This window comes from Temnothorax longispinosus, chromosome 7 (assembly GCF_030848805.1).
Source record: "Temnothorax longispinosus isolate EJ_2023e chromosome 7, Tlon_JGU_v1, whole genome shotgun sequence".
NCBI classification, from domain to species: domain Eukaryota; kingdom Metazoa; phylum Arthropoda; class Insecta; order Hymenoptera; family Formicidae; genus Temnothorax; species Temnothorax longispinosus.
In genome coordinates this window covers 4,706,864-4,721,860 of record NC_092364.1, presented here as the reverse complement: position 1 = coordinate 4,721,860, position 14,997 = coordinate 4,706,864, and the positions used below count along the sequence as shown (strand labels likewise).

Genomic DNA, 14,997 nt, shown 5'->3' with positions numbered 1-14,997 from the left:
TTTCACTTTATTATAAGAGAGAAATTTAACTAAAAATTTATGCAGATATATGTTTATTTATCAATTATTCATAAATTTAGTAATATTACAAATAATTATAATACATTTCTTCATTTCACAAATTTAAATATTTTTGACAACCCAATAAAAATTGACGTCACGCATAGCTGCGAGCCGACTCGCTTTCAATCGTTGGATTTATAGACAAAATGTACAAGTTTTTTAATTTTAACCAAGTTATCTTGCAAAGTATGCATGATATAAAAATCTATTTTTACCACATTTATTCTATAAACTGCACAACATTTGTTATACTCTTTTTCTTCCTAATAAATAAATTACTTTGTATGACAGTTACTATATATTGTTGCTGAGACACCCGTTGCGCGCTGATCTTCGCTCACGAGAAGCCTGAACTTCGCTCACGAGTAGCTTCAAGCCGAAGCGCGTTCCCTAACGACGGGACGTATTGATCTGTTGATTAACAACTTCGACTTTTTTTTTGTTTTAGGGGTAGAGAGAAAATGCCTCGCGCATTCTACCGGGGGCCGGCCCCCGGGATATGTGGGGCTTGCATCCACTAAAAACTCTCTCCCTGACAATCAGGACGCAGGACCACAGTTACGCCACGCGGGAGACACGAGGTATTACTTCACGCGACGCAACAGTCCTCTCGCAGAGGCGACAGAAAAACGTAAACCGAAGCACAAGACCACACGAGGGATCATTCATGGGGTGCTTCGATCCCCGAGAGAAAAGATTCCTAATCGAACGGCGAGAGGAAGAACCTCTCGCCATTCCACCACCTCGGAGAGCCCTTATGATAATAACCGCGGGCAGTCATATCATTGAGGGGTCTCCTCATCGGCTGCGGGAGAATTCTCCCAGGGAAGCCCACATCCCATAAATACACGTACATACACGAGACGCATACGAACTAAACAAACAGGAACCCTCTCTGTCCGGAGAGGGGTTCTACAAAAACACAAGACTAAGGACGTGAATCTACACGCCCTTCACAAAAGGGGTGGAATACAGATACCCATCACCACATAAATAGGGTAAATACAGTACGCCCATCACAACATTGCGACCGGTCTGACCACCAGTCATGATCACCCAAATCTCCCGCGCGCACTCGCTCACCCATCTCACAATTGTTTCCTGAGCAAACCATATTTATACAGAAACGCAGTAGTAGAATATTATCATGTTACGAAAACATGTTATAAATTTATTGTATTATTACGCGATAAATAATAGTGATAAAATGTTATTGCGACATATTGCACAGAATGTAATTACAGAATATATATAATACAGGATGCTATTCGAATAAGTTAGCGATGCGTTTATGTGTCTGATAATTCAAACGTTTAATAGCTTGATTTTTAAATTTTCTTTTTAGAATTCCAACAAATTAAAATATCTTTTTGTCTTATTATAATTTTTCTACGTCTAATTGGCATTCGAAAAACATTCTTTTTCCAGAGAGGAATAATATATGGATACGATTTATAAGAATTTAATGTTTCTGGCAATAACAAAAGTTTTTTTCAAAAATCCAGTAAGCATCTCACAACACCTCGACCAATTGAAATAAAAATTAAGACACCCCAGTGATTGGTAATTTAGTGAATGGTGTATATGTCTCATATAACTGTGCAAATAGATAAGTTCTTATACAGATCATGGTCCGTTTCTTTTGTGTTAAGTCGCGCATGCAAATCAGTAAATTACTAAAAATAATGAACAGTGCATTTTTAGTAATTGTAACGCAAAAAATTCATAATAAATAAAACTTTTTAAACTGCAATATTCAGAGTTTTAATATTTTACCATTCCCTATTCCTATCACATTTATTACAATCATTATATAGATTACAGATATTTTGCTAATTATAAAAAGTTGAAATGTATACAGTTGCACACACACATGCACAATACTGTATACTTTAAAGACTAAGGATAGGTATATGGTGAGTGCGTATGTCATGAAAACAGTTTTCATATGTTAATTATGTGAATACTATATTTACAAAACTTTAATAGCACAATAATTAAAATTAATAAAATATTTTAAAAACAATTAACCGTCTACGTCTAATATAAAATAATTAATTTTTTTTTACAAATTTAAATATTTTTGGCAAATAAGAATTGTCATCATATTTTGTTGCGCACCAACTCGTTTTCAATCGTTAGACCTGTAATTTACAGACAAAATAAACAACTTTTTAAATTTTAACCAAGTTATCTCGCAAAACATTTATGGTATAAAAACCTATTTTTGCCACATTTTTTTCGATAAATTATACAACATTTGTGTATACTCTTTTTCTCTACAATAAATAAATTACTTTGTATGTCAGTTCATATTGACTTATAAAAAGGAAAAGGAAATTTGGTTGTTGATGTGTGTCAATTTAGATGCAGAATTGAATTTATTTTTTCCCGTATTTTTCATTAGAAAATGATGTTTGGTGGCATCTATATATTTCAATCGCTCTTAGACGCTTTTCTTCCCAGTCGTATAAATCTTCAAATAAGCAACGTATACTTTGGCGTAGAAAAAAAGTGATATAATTAGAGGCAACATCCACTATGGGTTCGTATCGATTTTTGATACCCAAACGTATCCAACGGAACCTGAAAAATAGGTACGTATTATATTACGGAAATGTGAACTGTCTGACTCGTAATTACCATATTTTAAAATTGCGCTGATCGAACTTAAAATATTGTGACAGCATATTCATCTTTGTTACTGATATAACGTAATCACGTATAACGTAAGGTAATGTATAAATTTCATTCAAAAATTGGATTGTCCAAATGTCTGAATTAAATTGTTCATTTGTAAAGTCATTAAATATGTGATCCTGTTTTTTATCCAAACTTATTAATTTTGTTATTAATTCGTCACATTGTTGTTCTAATGTGGTTGATTCTACTTTTGAGACTTCGATTATTTTTTCTTTGAAATATAAGTCATCTATATCACAATCTATATCACAAAACTCTATCTCTTAAAACCAACACAAAAATTATTATTTTTAATAAAATGTGTTAAATAAAAAATTGTTAATAAAATTGTTATCTCATCAAAGTAACTGATGAAACGTGTCATATATTCCTTCCAATCTCGTGTATTTATACGTTTGTCTTTATACGTAAAAAAAAATGTTTTTAAAAATAATACGAATATAGTTTCTCCTCCTACTTTTTGTTCTAATTCTACAATTTACAATATTTACAATATTCATTAGGACAAACTTTGTTTAAATTAATTGGTACCAAACTTTTTAACTCATGATACTTTTTAAACTGTAATACAATAAGACATACAGAAATAACACAATGTGTGTATGTGTGTGTGTGTGAGTGAGTAATCAAAGTTAATATTGTACTTTACTTTTTTTATTAATTTGTGTTTTACTTTTGTTACTAAAAATTTTTTTGTTTCTGGATTATACTCGGCGTTTGATTTACAATTTTGTTGTATAAAAACATTCCTAAACTTTTGTGCAACCACATGATTATAATTCACAATCGTGACCAAAAAATAATGAGAACGCACGTTACTAATATCATACTTAACGAGCAATTTGTTTAAGTATGCTTGATCTGCGCCAATTGAATTCGGCGAAATAAACATTAAATTGGGATAATCTATTAATTTTACTGGGATGTTGCGTGGAAGCACGCATAAATTTAGTTCATCTAGAATTTTAAGTATAAAAACAAGAATATCTATAATAAATAAAAAAAGAAAATTTATAATTAAAAAAAATTTTTATATGTGTGTTGATACAATAAGACAAAACGCAAAAAATGTTGATGTTTTACCCAAAGAAAATCCGCATAAATGATTAGCAATCTGCAATATTCTTTCAACATCCGTACACGATTCCCTCATTTGATTGGCACCATACTCAGCAAACAAATTGCATCTTGTACTAAACATTTCTTTTTCTAATATCCCTACCGCAATGGCAATTCCATGAGCCGAAATGGGTTTTCTTTGCTCATACTCATATATGGCTTGGTCTTGAGTTTCAAATTTATTTGTCAAATGAGCGGACATTATGGCTGGATTCGGGGAGCGCGCTATTAGCGCTATTTGCTTGTTCTATCCTTGTTTTACACCTGATGAGCGATAAAGACAGAATGATGCAATAGCGCTAATAGCGCGCTCCTCGAATGCAGCCTATATAACTCGATAAATTTTTGGTGCTGAAATCTAGAAATAAGAATTTAAGAAGCATACATAAAAAAATTAAATAGACCGTTTTATTTAATTTTTACCAAAACAGCTTAAAAGAACATGTAAACATATATGTATATAGATATAAATAAATTATTATAAATACAGATACATATGTATATTTACAAACATACATTGAAATTAATTTTATTTACACATTACAATTTCTTTTCAAACTTTTCATTGCTTTATGAATTGTATTAATAATAATCATGTTACTATGTTTATATGTATAAACAAGTAAAGAATATAAATACCATCTATGTATCAATTCTTACCTTAGCAGAATACTTAGTTTTGACACATGGTGTGTCTTGGCATGGGAACATCCCAGCCGGAACGCCGACGTCTATAGACGTCGAATTGATATCTTATAGATGTCGATTCGACATCTATCGACATCTATAGACGTCGAAAAGACGCTAGCATTCCGGCTGAGATGGCTCTTGCAGACGTATACTAAAAGATTTGAAATCTATATTTAACGTATGTTGGTCAAGATAAATTGATTTGTTTATTTATCTATTTAACTGTAAGTTTACTTTGGTGTTAGAGAATAGGAAAGAATGTCTGCCATAAGTTTGCTCAGATGTTAGCCAAATTAGTGCACGTGAATGTTCATTTGTTCTATATTCAATCCCTATTATACGTGCTACATCATTTCTTGGCAATTCTATCTTAAATAAACTGCCCCAACGATTTCTAGGACAATTAGGTCCAGCATCATACCATAATGGTAAACGAGTCGTATAATCTATGACGTTTGTTATAAACCAGACCGTTAATTGTTATCTAGAAGCTATAGATGCTCGGTATTATATATTCGCACACACTCGCGAACGCGGCAGGCGGCGCAATCCCCGTTTCCGGGAATAAGAACTCTCAGTTGGAAGAGAACTCGTTTAATAGGCAAATGTAATAATTCACAATGGCTCGCAAACACGTCTGATCGGCACGAAGGCCCGGCGGAAAATCTGAATGGCAACAGACGTAAACGTAACAACCACAGGCTCGTCGTTAGGAACGTCGGTCGTCAGGCAGCGCTTATCGCGGCTGCCTTTCGGGCTTCTATCGGGCGTCTCGGCACGGGCGCAACACTATCAATAATAATTAATAAATCAAAATTGTAATTTAATATGAAAAATTATCTACTCACTATTTCTTCAACTAAGGGATGTTTTTCTACAATCAACATTTTCTACAATCGCTTTTCCTTCCAGAACTTTTTGACTAAAGTTCACATTCAATTCTAAATGGATATAAGTTACACGCGCAAATTCTAATAATTAGACAGGTACAGGTACAGAAATTTAAAAAATATATAATTTTCAAGATTTTATGCCAACACATTTTATACATTTAAGAAGATGTGCACAAGATTGTAAGTTAATTAACGCAAAATACTAATCTAATTTTGAAAATTGTTAATTCTAAAGATACGTGTGTTAAAAGTATATGTAAGACCAGGGGGAAAGTTTCATCTTTCAAAGTCTTTCTAAATGAATTGTGCTAACATTTGTCATTTTATATTATTGAAAAAGAATGAATAAGAATATTGTAAATGTTTTATATTATTTTCATGTAGCTAATTAAACAATTAAAGTACCTGATGGTTGCGCAAAGCTGTATGGATCATTAGTTGTTGAGAGAATATTCATTTTAGAAGATTCGCTATAAGAAAAGCACTTTGAGATGGATCGCTTTAAACTGACAGCAGTTTGTTTAGTATAGTTCTACCTTTGCTCATATTTTCCTTTGTTTGGCAACATCGTCTGTTTATTATATCGTCTGTTTATTATACCGTCTGTTTATTATACCGGATAGCCATTTATATGTATAACTTTAACAAGTAAAAAATCCATATAAATAACGTCTATATATAAATTCTGGGTGTGTGAAGTCCGCACCCCTACTTTAAAATTTTTTAATTCTGATTAGAGTTCTAGCTTCTTTTCGAAGAGTATAAGAGTATTTTTATGTTTATAAAAAGAGTTCCGGCGAATAACACTTTGAAAAAGACAATTAAAAAATGGAATGCTAACTTTACACCCAACTTTAAGACCGAATAGTTCTGAATAGCTCATCTGAAGCATTTTGACGAGTACTAGAGCTCCTGATAAAAGAAAAAATTTTTTTATTTCTAACTATTATATTCTTAACCCTAGAACTCATGAGTAATTTTTTTTACCTTTTAACTCATGACTGGGGTCAATATCGACCCCACGCTTTTTTTTATCGTAAAACCGGTCCTAGAGATAAAGGGCCTTAATAGTACATGAATTTCTTCGTTTTTTAATAAAGAAGAGAATGGTATGCGATAAATTTAATTTTACTCAAGTTTAGTTAGTGAAAAATCCATTTAAAGACCGAAAAATGCAAAAAATCAGCAAAAACCTTTTTTTTAAACAAAAATTTCTATCTTTTTTTGTAATCAACCGATTTTTAAATTTCAAACGGGGTTTTAAAGAGGACACATTAGACTATTGGAAAAAAATTGTCATCGCTATGTTCTGTTCAAAAAGTATATTTTAACTTGATCTAATCTAATCAACAATCAGTACAATTGTTATTAGTTGTTACAGTTGTTATTACTATACTATATTTAATGCCATAAAGATTGGTTAAATATTTAATGTTAATAAACATGAAACTGATTAGTATTTTTATTTTCCAAAACTGTGTGGTTATCGCCGCGTATTCTAAAAATAAAACTAAATAGCTATACCATTGGTGTTGCAAAACATTTAATTATTCAATCAATCGATTTCGAGCTTTTTAAAGCTGCCTTCAACTCCAAACAAATCCGTTGCTGTCTTCGCCTTGCCCGGTCGTAACGCCTCATTAACGCGATGACCTTCTTCCTCTTGGAACCAAGCAACGTGATTTACCAATTTTTTGACTTGTTTATCATGTAACTCCTGTAGAGAACCGGCTTGACCGCCTGCCTCATTCGGAAGAATTTCGAGCGGTATGAATTTCTCCAGAGTGTCGTTTGTGGTATGCATATGAAACTAGAATTTATAGAAACGTATAGTTCAAAACTTTTATACTTTTTTCATCGAATTATATTCCGCTCTACGCAATTTTTTCCAAAAATAAAAATATAATTAAAATACGTATTATATACGCAGTAAAGAAGTAAAATACACAATATTTCTCTTATCTCTTAGCATTTAAAATTATATTATCAAATAGGAAATTTGATCTTTTCACTTTTTCACTTTTAATATAATGACATGGATAATTGATCGGTAATGTGTGTGTATATATAAAATTTAAATCTTACCATATCCATCAACTGCTTCTTCATGAATGGTTTCATCATATTCATAATGACATCTATTACCGGAGAAGAATTCATAAAATGTAAACCTTTCAATCTGACAGGCAATCCTTCTTGTAGATAGTAGAGCCATTTCTTTAGGCCCATAGGACTCAAACGGCCGACGTGACCGAAAGAAACGTTTTTCATGTCAATTAATATTATGTTGCCTTCGCAAGTGCCCTCGGTGTAAAGCCATAGATCGATTACCATATTTTGCAATTTCATCACATCGTTGTAAACAAAATGCGATGGATCGCTGTCTAGGAGTCTTCCATAAATGATATTATAGCCTTCTTTAGTAGTTCCTTCCAAAACTTGTGCTGTTCTGTCGATAATAAGATCACTTTTACTTTGTATGCGAAATTTCTCTGCGAGAAATATTGCTGCATCCATTTGTCGTGTATAAGGAATACCACACACACACACACACACACACACACACACACACACACACACACACACACACACACACAAATATAACAAATAATTAAAAATAAAAAGATTATAAATAATATACTTACACCGTTTCAGTTGCTTTTTTGAGTTCCTTATTGTTATTAGGATCTCGATTGGAGAAGAACTCAGGTACGTGAGTCCTAACTGTGTAAAAAGCATCGATAGTAGTTTTTGTCGGTTCGAGTCGATAATAATTGCTATGCAAGAACAATGCTAATTCGCTGTCTGATATCTTGGGCAAGTGAGGCTGTTTTTCGCACCACTCTCTCAACATTTGAATATCTGCCTCTTTCAATTCAGGATTCTTTTTCAGTTCCTCCTCGAACGATACTAGTTTTATCGAAGCCATCGATACTAGTTTTATCCAGCCACTTTGAATTTGAACTCCTATGGAAGTGAAAGCAATAACAATGTTGACAGAATCGTATAACTACACTACTACATTGTATATCGTAACAAAACTGGATATATTTTTTATTTATACGTATACAGGTATATAGGTGAATATAGCAAGATGTGTGACTGAATGAAGACCGCGTGAAAATTGTTCAACTTGCGTAATTTCAATACATAAATATGTAACAACATTTATTGCTTTTATTTATTTGATCCTGCGCTAAAATAGCATTGATCTGAAAAGTTTTGCGAGATAGGTGTGTTTTATTCCTTCATAATACAAAGAGATTACAGCAGATTCTATACATATGTACATACACACACACATATATATATATATATATATATATATATATATATATGTATATGTACCGACTGTCTTCGCGCTCATCTCTGAGCGTATCCCGGCATTTCAATCCGGGACGATCTCGTCGAGATCGGCTCCCGAACAGATATAAAACTGTAACGTAACGCTCCATATTTCCTCAATCATATGTCGTTATTTTATATACCTATATAATAAGATACATATCCAGGCGACGCCCGGAACAATTCGCGTACACGCAGAGATTTTCGTCCTTCTGACAAGGCCGTTCCGTGAATCGGATGAAAAAATCGAAGATCTTGCAATCGGAGATCTTGATCGCGAGGCCGAGGACGATCGCGAGAATGATACGGGGGTCAGCTTACAAAATCATATAGAACCCTCAGTGTTACCGCACGCAAACGATTTTTAATCTTAAAACGCTCGACACGAGATTTTATTAAAGATCGTCAGTAGTCAGTTCTCCCGGTACGAACGAGCCAACGATTCAAAGTCTTTTGCCTGCTCCAAAACTCTCCGTTCGGCGGTCGCTCAAATGCAATATTATATTAACTTGTTTATACGAAATCTTCCAAATAATGCATTACAATGTTTAGTTGAACGTAGTCGAAAAATTATTGCGTGCCCAATACTTAATTTTTTGCAAGCCAAGTAACTTGTCTTGCACAATTGTTAGACTAAAGTATGATCATTTTAATGATAGCGAATGAAATATACAACTTATAAATTCCATATACCTCGGATATACGTGCTACACGTATGTGAAAGGATTTCGAACGTCTCACGATCAGCCTGATGTCTTGGACAGTACTAAGTGAGATCTGCCTAGACCTTTTAAGCTGTATCAGTGGCGAAGCGGCAATGGAGAATGTAGCGTGACAGTTGAGTACGTGACGTAACATGATATCTTCATGATAATTAGGGAATGTATGAAATTCTACTTTATAGACACGTACAGTTTTCCCAATCAGCAAAAATGAGAGACATGCAATCTATAGTAACGAATGTCTGGATTTATTTTGAGTATTTCTTACAATTTATATAGGTAATAAAAATTAAAATATATACATATTTATATAAATAAATAAAAAATTAACGCGCTACTAATATAAAACAAACAAAGAGTGTGAGGGAGTTATTTATTGTAATAATATTGTATCAATAATTTACTATGTCAGTATAGATCAGTATTAATATTTATTTATTGCATTTGTATATCAATCATGTCGATTATTTACATTGAAAATTATCTACATCTACTCTTCAATATTTAAAAACGGATAAAACATGATGACATACATATATATTATGAAAATATAGAGTTCCTGGGATATATTAGCTGCACACGGATGAATCTATACACATACAAATCTACATTTAATAGTTATCTAGTACTCTATCATTAGACACGTGACTATATACGTGACACGTAACATTTTTAAAAGTGTTTGTGTCACAAAAGAGAAATCGCATCTCAACAAAGCTATTAGAATGACTTTAAGAAACATGCGAATGCCATGTGAAAATAGTTTAGTTTGTCATTGGCGTGCTGAAGATTACGCTACGCTTAAAACAACCTGACTTCGATACGCGGATCTAGCTCGCCGCGGGGCTGGGTTCGAAGGAGGCGCGGAGAAACAGAAGCGAGACGTGGGCTGGTAGAATGAAGCGTAGGTATCGTCTTTGATAACAAAATAACAAAGGTTTATTCCACAGTAACAATTGCTCACGATGTACACGTATTTACAAGGAATTAACGTGCGCAGAGTACAATTAAATGTCGTGATACACGCGGAGGCGCACGAGCATATATAATTAAAATACCTGGTTTCGCAAAAGAATGTGGATCTTTATTAGGTCTTAAAATATCCATTTTAGAGAATCCCGTTGTAGCCTTTTCAAATAACTTGTGATAACAGATCTTTATGTCTATACTGACCGCACAAAGGCACAGTGTTGCTTTTAACTTGTATCACTTTCTTTTGTTTGGCAACACATATTCTGTTTATTAGAACGTCAAAGTAACTGTGATTTTTCGCGCATAAACATATCCAAATCCATCGATCGATTTCTAAAACAGGCATGTTAAATCGATACTCGAATATATCGAAGTCCTTTCGAAAGTTTTAAAGCGTATTGTTGGCTCTTTTCCGCGATGACAATTGGTTCTCTCGCTTATTTCACGTAGCGGCTGTCATAGCATAACAGGTATAACTTAACAGTTATGTGTATCAAGAGATTGATAGTATAGGTATATGACAGTAACAGTATAATGTTAAAGCTGAACAGCGCACGCATAGCGCACGTTTGTGATGTCCAGTTAGTAACCTAAATTGTCATACACTGCGAAACTGATTAACTTTTATTAAATTTTTTTGCTTCCATTCCTTTGTTTTTTCTATTTTTTTACTCACACAATGAAAAAGTGATCAAAATGTCGTCTTCCGCGCGTCGCAGTCAGCCTCGCGGCCCGATTACATAGAGAATATGTTCGATCCTTAACAAAGTACAATTGCAATAAATAACATTTATTCTGTATGACTTAATCTTGAATACACGTTTAAGCAATTTTTTCATAATTATTATTCTCTAATTAGCATTTTTCCGTAAATTACGCTGTCAAAATGTTTATTAGCAATACATGTTTTTACAGGATTAAATACCATGTGACCAATAATTTAAAAAATTAAAAAGGCCGAATAAACGTTATCCTTTTATCATATTGGTCACTCCGTTTGCTATCAAACATAATAATATTCGTCTTTAAATAATTTCTTATAAACCGTTCACCTATCCTATTAATACTTTTTTCAAGTATCAACACAAACAAAGGTATAGGTGATCTAAAGATGTTTTATATTTAATTCTTTAAGACAACAATCTTGCCTTTTTATTAATTTCATAAACTTCGAAAAACTAAATGAGAACCGCGATTAACGCTAAGTCTATTAGCTATATCCTGCGTCGTGCAGAATATATCCTATATATTCTTACAGTTTTAAAGGCACTTAGTTACAAAAACTTATTTCGGAAATAATATAATTTCCAAAAAAGATAAATTGCTTTGTTTAATATCCTGCAGCCATTAACATAATTCTATACACATATTCTTTAAATAGTTAAATGTAATTATATATATTCTTTAATATTTTTAGAGAAGCTTTCGAAAAAGAAATGTACATTCTACAAATTAATATTTTACTTATGTATTAATATCCTATTTAAATAGTCTGTCATTTGTAGCGCAATCGGCAAAAATATCCTAATTTAAATAGTTCTGTCATTTGTAGCGCAATCGGCAAAGAAAATAAGCTATTTATGTGTAGATCCATTGTCTTTCCGATTGTACTATCAATAACAGAGTACTTTGATATAATTGAGTATTTCTATATTTTTATAAAAAATTGAAATTATTATACAACGGAGAATTGGTGGTAACATCACTATGCGCACAGTAGGGCTATTTCATAGAGCAAAATATCTTTCAATAAAAAAAATATATATATGTATAATATATAGAGATAAAATGATATTTAGTCACTACAGTTTATAAATATCAAACTATTTAAATATTTAATCACGCAGCAGATGTTAAATATACACGATATTTTAAATCTATAACAACAGACTGATATACCTTTCGCATCTTTATCTTTGTAAAATAAATTAATAAATAACAATATCGATTGCTACGAAGAGATACTTGAGATTAAGTATTGCAAAATGAAATAAAAGTCTCACAGAACCGCTATACACAATCCTATCTATAAGCATTGAAACTGGTAAATATATATACATGTACATTTTTTTTAACAGCATTAATTGCCATTATTAAATAGTCGCTCATGGCGGTGCCGAATGTGGAGGTTGGGGTCAGCAATTTGAAACAGCACTGTGCTTCTCATCCGCATAATAAGACACTGTTACGACATCGCCACATTAACGACATTGACCCTAAAAATATATTTTTTTATGAAATATTCAACAAGCGTGGGAATGTGTATGCAGGCAAAAATAATGTTTTTTTCTAACTTGATTTTTTTGTGAGGGCTGTGAAGAAGCACACACTGCGTCATAAAGAACGCCACCGTAGTGTTTCCGCCTATTGCCGCAATGTGCGCGCGAACAATTGCCAAAACTTCCATTGCGAAACTGTTGGTGAAACCACTCAATCCACCATTCTGTAACACATCATCATCGTCATCAGGATTTTAATAGTTGAATTTCTAACAGTCCGTTGAGAATAATCGTCATTATGAACTCACTCACCTCCCGTATCGATGTACTTTCGCGAATGAAAAAGACATATATCTCTATCCTTCCACCTGGTAGATAAGATAAGGCGTTATATCCACCCCATATCTTCCTTTCAAAGGCACCTGTAATGAATTAAAATATAAAGAAATATTCTTGCAATTTTAACGCTTAAAACTTGATAATATCAGGAAACGATAACAAGTGCAAATATTAAATTATACGTCTATGAGTAGTGAATGATTTTAAACGCAAAGGTAAGCGTGGTCTTTGCTTTTGTATAGGGTACCACTTAAAGTGGCGGGAATTCCTATACAGGTGCGTGTTGCATTGTCGGATGTAACATTGTTCTCGAGATGATCCTCGTCTAGGCTGAATATCATATCACTATCATCTGATAGGGGAAATGAAAGAATTAATGCCTTTGTTTTAAAAGATATGGATGGCACTAGACGTTCAGCTAACAAAAATGTAGTAACTACATAATATGTATATAAAATCGTGAATTGTAATATAAAATCCGTATACGTATACGTATACGGATATATATAATTTAGTATACGTATACATATAATTTTCGATAAAAATGTAAATAAAACTTGTAAACAGAATTGCAAAAAGCACCTGATTTTCTTACTTGATTCTTGCTCAAGGAACGACACACGATTTTTCTTTTATATTTATTCGTGTTCAAAGGTTCTCCTAAACCAAATGCCATACCAGCGCCTTACCCGTCACCATCCGTACTGCATCCAAAGTATTCTTTATCGCGAGTACGGTCGATGGACAATATAAATTGTATAGATATTTATTGATACCCGTGTTTTGCTACGGTATGTAACTACTTTAAATAAAAAGAACCAAGTCGATTTTTCATCAGGCCTAAAAGATATGGACAAATTTGTGAAAACATATTTTACTTAGTTTCACCCTCTTATATAGGGGTTGAACTTGTAAAGCTTCCTTCTTAGTGGATACTTACGACATGCCAAAAATATGCGCCAATTTCATGAGTCTTTATATAGATTTAGGGGTTTAGGCTGGACGTTGATGGGTCAGTCGGTCAGTTAGGACATTTGTTTTTATATACCTATATATAGATTACAAGAATTAAGATATTACGCAACAAAAAAATTTAATGATGACATATTGCTACACACGTAGTACTGTGTTGTATGTGTGTATTTATAGGTACATATACCAATTTACTATAAGGTAGAGAAATGTGAAGTAAATTTTAATAGCTTAAATATGTATTGAGAAATATATTTAAAAAGTTGTATTGTTCGACAAGACAAATTTAAAAACGGAAATAAATGCGGTAAACTATGTGTCTTTCAATAGATGTTTTTTAAATAAAATTATATAAATTTTCTAACACATCAGAATAAAGAAATAACTAAAATAATAATAAATAATTCAATAATGTCAAAATACAAAACTGAAATTTTACACAATACATTTATTTATTAAAATAAATATATTTTAAAATTTTCAGTACTTATCGAAATATTCCGTAAATTAATATTTGTCTTAACTAGACATACAGACGCGCATACGCGCTATTTAGCTAATATTATAGATAAAGGTACTATTACTGTCACATTATTAAGCTTTACTTTAATATCTCTATGCAGAATAGCTGAAGGAACAGAATTACATATGAACAATTATTCAGTTCTGTTTAGAAGATAGGTACTGATGACATTAATATATCATATACAAAAAAATTACACAAAAAATTCTTCTAATACATTTATTTCTTTAATTTTCCTCTTGAATATTTGTTTGTTATAAATTTCGAACAGTAGTTATTAAAATATAAATTGAATGTATATAAGACAGAATATAATATAAATTGTTACATCATAGAACAGGCCTACAGCTGGTTTGCACATTTCAGCCGATCTTATACCTACTACATCTTTCCTTCTCGGGTTTCGTAGCATCTAGGCTGTTTGCGGAAACATAAGA

The 14,997-nt window shown here is 32.4% G+C and overlaps 1 protein-coding gene and 1 long non-coding RNA gene across 3 annotated transcripts; both read right to left on the bottom strand.

Moving 5' to 3' along the window:
* Positions 1–6,775: 6,775 nt before the first annotated feature.
* LOC139816003 (alpha-tocopherol transfer protein-like) lies at positions 6,776–9,662 on the bottom strand. Its single transcript, XM_071783290.1, has 4 exons — positions 9,507–9,662; positions 8,114–8,435; positions 7,554–7,917; positions 6,776–7,278 (listed from the first exon to the last, which is right to left on the bottom strand). The coding sequence occupies exons 2-4, from the start codon at positions 8,395–8,397 to the stop codon at positions 7,024–7,026; spliced, it is 903 nt and encodes a 300-aa protein (XP_071639391.1). The 5' UTR covers positions 8,398–8,435; positions 9,507–9,662; the 3' UTR covers positions 6,776–7,023.
* A 2,392-nt stretch (positions 9,663–12,054) lies between these two features.
* On the bottom strand, positions 12,055–14,401 carry LOC139816672 (uncharacterized). 2 transcript variants are annotated; one of them, XR_011733059.1, is made up of 5 exons: positions 14,006–14,401; positions 13,648–13,905; positions 13,039–13,417; positions 12,802–12,950; positions 12,055–12,723 (listed from the first exon to the last, which is right to left on the bottom strand). It is a non-coding gene; the product is annotated as an uncharacterized lncRNA (long non-coding RNA). The 2 variants fall into 2 exon arrangements; XR_011733058.1 differs by having other exon boundaries at positions 13,648–14,401.
* Between the last annotated feature and the right edge of the window lie 596 nt (positions 14,402–14,997).

Bases quoted from the DNA above. Each gene is read 5' to 3' on its own strand.
- LOC139816003 (XM_071783290.1), bottom strand. From the start codon at position 8,397: ATGGCTTCGATAAAACTAGTATCGTTCGAGGAGGAACTGAAAAAGAAT. The intron at 7,918-8,113 runs GTAAGTATATTA...TATTATCGACAG, and splicing joins AAAAAAGCAACTGAAACGGT to AACAGCACAAGTTTTGGAAG. The intron at 7,279-7,553 runs GTAAGATTTAAA...TATAAATTCTAG, and splicing joins AGAAGCAGTTGATGGATATG to TTTCATATGCATACCACAAA.